Source organism: Nannobrachium achirus, assembly GCF_963921795.1.
Source record: "Nannobrachium achirus genome assembly, chromosome: 18".
Lineage (NCBI taxonomy): Eukaryota > Metazoa > Chordata > Actinopteri > Myctophiformes > Myctophidae > Nannobrachium > Nannobrachium achirus.
In genome coordinates, this window is record NC_137825.1 from 1,689,467 (window position 1) to 1,695,618 (window position 6,152).

At 42.6% G+C, this 6,152-nt stretch overlaps 1 protein-coding gene across 1 annotated transcript in view; it reads right to left on the reverse strand.

The window, feature by feature from the left end:
• Window positions 1-929, reverse strand: part of nudt13 (nudix (nucleoside diphosphate linked moiety X)-type motif 13) — a gene marked incomplete at both ends in the record, with an annotated part of 20,340 nt that extends 19,411 nt beyond the window's left edge. Inside the window, one exon of the mRNA XM_080746873.1 lies at window positions 847-929. Within this exon, the coding sequence (XP_080602999.1) occupies window positions 847-929 (83 nt within the window). The remainder of the gene's footprint in view (window positions 1-846) is intronic.
• Window positions 930-6,152: the final 5,223 nt, after the last annotated feature.

Consider the following 6,152-nt stretch of genomic DNA (forward strand, 5'->3'; position numbering starts at 1 on the left):
GCACGCACGCACGCACGCACGCGCGCGCGCACGCACGCACGCACGCACGCACGCACACACACACACACACTCACACACACACACACACACACACACACACACACACACACACACACACACACACACACACACACACACACACACAGCAGCAGGACATGGTTCAATCAATCAACCTGTCACATACAATAATAAATAAAGAAGTAGTAGGCTTATTTCTAATAGCAGTGAAATGTTTGCAGGTCAGCTTTACGTATAGTGAGCAAATTAATAAGACGAGACAAACTAACCTAAAAGATGAATAATCAACCATGTCTATTATTATCTATTATTACTAACCCCAACCCTAACCTCAGTAAAGCTATGCCTAAACCTAACCCTAACCTCAGTAAAACTATGCCTAAACCTAACCCTATCTGTCGACGCTGGTGAAACGAAACGAGCGGCTCCGCCTGGAGCTGTGGTGTGATTTCCAATTGCGTGTCATTGAGTATGCTGTTGTTCCAATAGCAGAGCTACAGAACCCTCCCCCCGTCCTCCCGTCCTCGGAAGTCCCTTCTCCCCAGGAGAACTTGCAAGTCTGAACTCCCAAGTACGGGTATTGAGAATCGGCCACGGTGAAAAGCATTCTGGGTTATCTGCTGTGAAAGGTCTGTGAGAGTCTGGTCCAGAGCAGACTTGGTAAAGTGGGAGGATCAAGTCTACATCCTGGTATTTGGTCTCTACTTGCTCAGATGCAGACTTGAGGATTGGAACGGTACTTGGACACAGACCGATGACATTTACAAGACCACGAGGACAGGAGTACAGACAAGTCTGTGTGTTGATAATCGTCCATAGACTCCCCACCTCATCCTGGACACGTATCCAGAGCACAGGCGAGAGCCAGGGCGCCCTCTGGAGGACAGGAGGACCCTCAGTGGAGACAACATGGCTGCCTGGACTACACACACACACACACACACACACACACACACACACACACACACACACACACACACACACACAGATTAATTCATACCTGACCCCGATATGATACGATTTACCCCTGTTCCCGATGCGATGTGATACACCGTTTTCCTGATTTTATTGTGATTTGGACTTCACATCTGCTATACAATAACAATAACAATAGCAGTGATTCTCTAACCTTTACATTTTAAGGACCATCATAAGATTCATAACTAAAAGAGTACAAATGGAATCAAATTAAAAGTTTTGTCGCTCTGACATCATGCTCTGACATCACTGTGATGTCAGGGGAACCACTCTTAACAGAATGTGTTTGTCGCTCTGACATCACGCTCTGGCTTCACTGTGATGTCACACTAACAGAATCCCTTTCGTGCCCATATATGGAGTTCCCTGATGTCATCAATATTAAGCACATATCTAACGGCACTTCATATGGGAATGCCCATATATGGAGACCACATCGGCCACATACCACACTAACAGAATCCATATTTGGCCAAGACAGCCCATATCTGTGAGGCTGGTTCTAACCCTAACCCACATAAAGAATAACTGAGTAAGCTTGGGCTCTCACAACATATCTCCATATATGGGTACCAGGGGTCTCCATATATGGGTAACTGGTCCGATACATCAGTGGCCAGATGGCCAAGACATGGCGTGACCTCGCCCATTAGGGTGAGGTCACTTGTCGCCCTGAGGCGTCTTACTAGTATCTATGGTGATAATTATTGCAAAACATGCATTACCCACTTCAGCCCTATGTAATGACTATTTGAAAATAGCAGATCTACAAGCTCACAACAAGTTGCATTGTGTGCTTGTAGATCTGCTATTTTCAAAGGATTTTTATATAGATTCAAGACATAAGAACTGGTGAAACAAGACATTTACTTATGACACCAATACTTTCATACTTAGGTTTTACTCAAGTAAACCTGGATTACAATACTTGTTTTAGAGTAGGCCCTATTGCAGAACACATGTATTCAGAACTTTCAGTCAAGTTTGTGCTGTGGACATACTTTGATGTGTGTGTGTGTGTGTGTGTGTGTGTGTGTGTGTGTGTGTGTGTGTGTGTGTGTGTGTGTGTGTGTGTGTGTGTGATAAAAATACTTTCTGTACATGCTTAATAAACATAATATGTTACATAAATACATTTCACAACTACAGTAGCAGCAACAAGTTATGTTGCATTTATTCACAGCCGTTTAGTACATTCTTATGGACTACAATTTCTACAACTGTGTTCTGCACCCGAAAGACTACAAACATGGAGGTTGTTTTCATAGCACACGCTTTTCTTTTCTCCAATCACTTTCACTCTCTTTATGCTTTCACTGTTACACGCAACGCAACGCACGAGCACTGGACCCGCGCGTGACCGTGACATTCCCTAAAGTCTCTATATTAGTATATTTACTGTATTTATTATTACATAAATGTAATATAATAATTATACTGTAGTTTTACCTCAGCACTCTTCAGAAACAAACAGCAGCTAACCGGTAATGCACGCCTCCTCCTGGCTGAGACGGAAGGCTCACATTAGATCTCCACATCATGTGGATGAGCTTAACGCCATGGAGTCTGCGTGTGAACGCTGTTTACAGATCTGCACAAACGCATGGTGCGCAGCTGTGCTCTGCGCACCAACTGTCCTCTGGCAGCAGGAGTTGTGTAAGTCTGTTCTGTTTGTTGTGTAACTTTATTTCTTTATTTAAACAGATTTAATTAGACATTAATGTATGTGTTATAATTATCAGGTTTGTGTGTGTTTTGTTATTTAACAATAAAATCACGTTGAGAAGTTGAATAACAATAAATGTTTAAAAGTTAATGTTTCTGTACGGACACTTCCTGTCGTGAGAGAACTTCCGGCCGTGGCCTTCAAAATAAAATAAACCAAGTAAGGCCAAGCCGCCAAGCCCCATGAGCTTTTATCAGCTCCTTATTATATTGATTGATTGATTGATTGATTGATTGATTGATATTTATTGTCAGTTTGCATAAGAAAGGGTACAGTTTCATGACAGTACAAATCATTGGTACGAGGTCAACTAATAGGAGATCCTACTTCCTAGTAAGCTTTACAGCTTATTGCCTACACAAGGAACCACTTTATGTATCTCATACATTGAAACATAGACGGATAGTGTTGCATAGGATAACACATCAATTACAAAAACTGAAATAAATAAAGGGTGAATAAAATTAAAAGAATCGGAAGCAGCTTAGCAGCAGATAGTTACAGTGGAAAAGGGGAGGGGAGTATTTGATTTTTAAGGTTTTTATATCACTCTATCGTCTTTCGTCTTCTTTTTGCAAGTGCAAAAAAACATGTCTTGTCTGTTGAAAACCACAAACTAGTTATTTCTGAACAATGTAATAAAATGTGAGCAGAGAGCAATCCAACCACCAGATGGTGCTGTTGGTTCACTCACCAGGCAGGTGTCACAGTAGGACGTTTAATGGACTCTTTGACAATAGGCTACACATACATTTACACTACTATGTTATTTTGTCTCGATTTTGTCTAGATTGCTAATTTCTATGCATTTGATGTATTGATGTATTAACTTGCTTATGTAAATGGCTCTGGATTAAGAGTGTCTGCTAAATGCTGCTGCTGCTGCTATTACTACTGCAGGGGCGTCAATTGGGTATGGCAGGGGTATGCAGCTGCCATACCCTGGGTCCAGGGGGGCCCAGGGGTATGCAGCTGCCATACCCTGGGTCCAGGGGGGCCCAGGGGTATGCAGCTGCCATACCCTGGGTCCAGGGGGGTCCAGGGGTATGCAGCTGCCATACCCTGGGTCCAGGGGGGGGAATAAAAGTTACTTTTAAATATAAACCCACGAATGTCTCTTTGTCTATTTGTGCTGGTTATTATGTTGTTAAAATACAGTAAAACAACTACAAATGCAACATTTAACAACATGGTCACTTTAACAAGGTATTATAATTATATTCTCCCCATCTTGACAGAATGGTATATTCCCAGGTTCCACAGGTCAGCTGCACAGGTGCAATTCATTAATGTTAATTGTGGCACGTTTACTAACATGCCAAGTTTAGCTGCACTTGAACAACCGTTCCAGGCTGCCATATCCAGCCCAAGAAACCGTAGAAACTGAGGGAAAATAGAATGTACTTCTTAAAATAAATGTATCATGCCTGTTGCTAAGGTATGGCAATATGACTGTTGCCATATCTTAACTTTTTCTGAACTGACACCACTGTACTACTGTAATAATAATATTGATGATGACGATATGGAGAAAAAAATAATAATTAAAATGACAGTGTGATTTAAATATCAGTGACACCTGTCAGTCATCTGTCACTCCTTCTCAGCAGAGTCTGTTCTTGAGAGATGACCTTTGGTGACCCCAAAACCCCAACAGTCCATTGAGTTCAATGCACCTTGACCAGTCAGACAGGATTGGTCAGCTTCACATGACATCACAATCTATAGAACTGTAGATAGAATATAAATCAGGGGTCTTCAACGTCCCAAGGACCCCTTAGTTGAGAGAGAGATGAAGCAGGGACCCCCACAACCTGTTCATAGATTCCATATAATTTCATTGTTTGACAGCACAATCATCAGTGTATTTTGGATTCATGTCAATTTGTGTTTTCAGATATTTAACCACTTGAACTGTCAATACTTAATAAAAGTGACCTTTCACTCTGTACTTAGTCTGCTCTTTTTCCCTCTAGACCAAAGCTCTTTGCCAAAAATAGCCGATCTACAAGCTCACAACACCTCGCAGCGCAAGACGTTGTGAGCTTGTAGATCGTCTATTTTTGGGTTACGGATGTTAGGGTCCAAGTGGTTAATATAAAAAAGGAAAAAAAAAGGTTTCTATCACTTAAAGATTTGGAGGACCCCCTGTAGTAACTCCTGGACCCCCTTGAAGAGCCCTGATATAAATGGTAAGACAGGATTCATTTCCCAGTGGATTTGCTTCAGTGAAACCAAACACCACTTGCAATTTTCCAGAACTGTCTGTTTCTAACTGAGCAAGCAGAGTGCACAAGTAGCCTACTGTATGTAACTATGCAGTTGCAACCGTAGGTCGCAGTTTGTATGTGAACGGTCACAGCTTGACCGTATCTCTCTGTCTGTCTGTCTGTCTGTCTCTAACGCCTGACACTGTGGTTCCCCTGACACATCACTGTGACATCACATGTGACGTCACAGTGATGTCAGATCCTCAGAGCAGGGATACGGTCTATGGGTTTGCCGCTCTGACATCACTGTGATGTCAGAGGAACCTCACTAACAGAATCCCTTTTATGCCCATACGTGGAGATCCCTGATGTCATCATTAAGCCCATATAACATATGGGAATGACCATACAGTATATGGAGGCCACATCGGCCACATAGGCCTACCACCCTGGTTTTCGGGGGGTGGTGTGCAGTGCTCGGAGGAGCACTGCTTCTAGTTTTTAGTTTCTGTTTAATTTGTTTAATTATTATTCTGGAGTGCTTTTTTTGTAAACTCGAGGCAAACAGGATGTTTCATTCCATGTGGGGCGGCATAGCTCAGGGGTAGAGAAACCGTTATTAGAGCACGAAAGGTTCCCGAAAGGGTTTCCATTTCGAATCCGGGCTCCCCCTGAGTTAATGTCCCTTGGGCAAGACTCTGAACCCCACATTGCTCCCGGTGAGCAGGTTGGTGCCTTGCATGGTTTCCTCCACCACCGGTGTATGAATGTGTGCGTGAATGGGTGAATGTAATGCACAAGCTCTGTAAAGTGCTTTGGATAAAAGCACTATATAAATGCACCATTTATTCCATGTTTATCTATTACAAATAATAGTACATTACAGTAATGTCTAATCTCTAATCAGTGTGATTGACAGGAGAGATGATCAGAGGAGCAGAGATTGTACCGTTACGGTTCACACATGGACAGAAGTATGGTAGAGTTTATCAGTGAAGGTGCAGCCAGTGAAACGACCGCAGTTTTCCCGGTGAACCAAAGCGCAGTGGTGGGGGCGCGGGAGTGTGGGGAACAACACGGCGATGATGGAAAGGTTATAATATAGCTTTATGTATTGAGAGGCACTCTTGATTTAGTAAGAGACTCGTCGCCAATTGCAAGATATTTAAAAGTAATTTGGGGTCATGATGATAACCTCTTCTTCCCATTATTAGACTAAG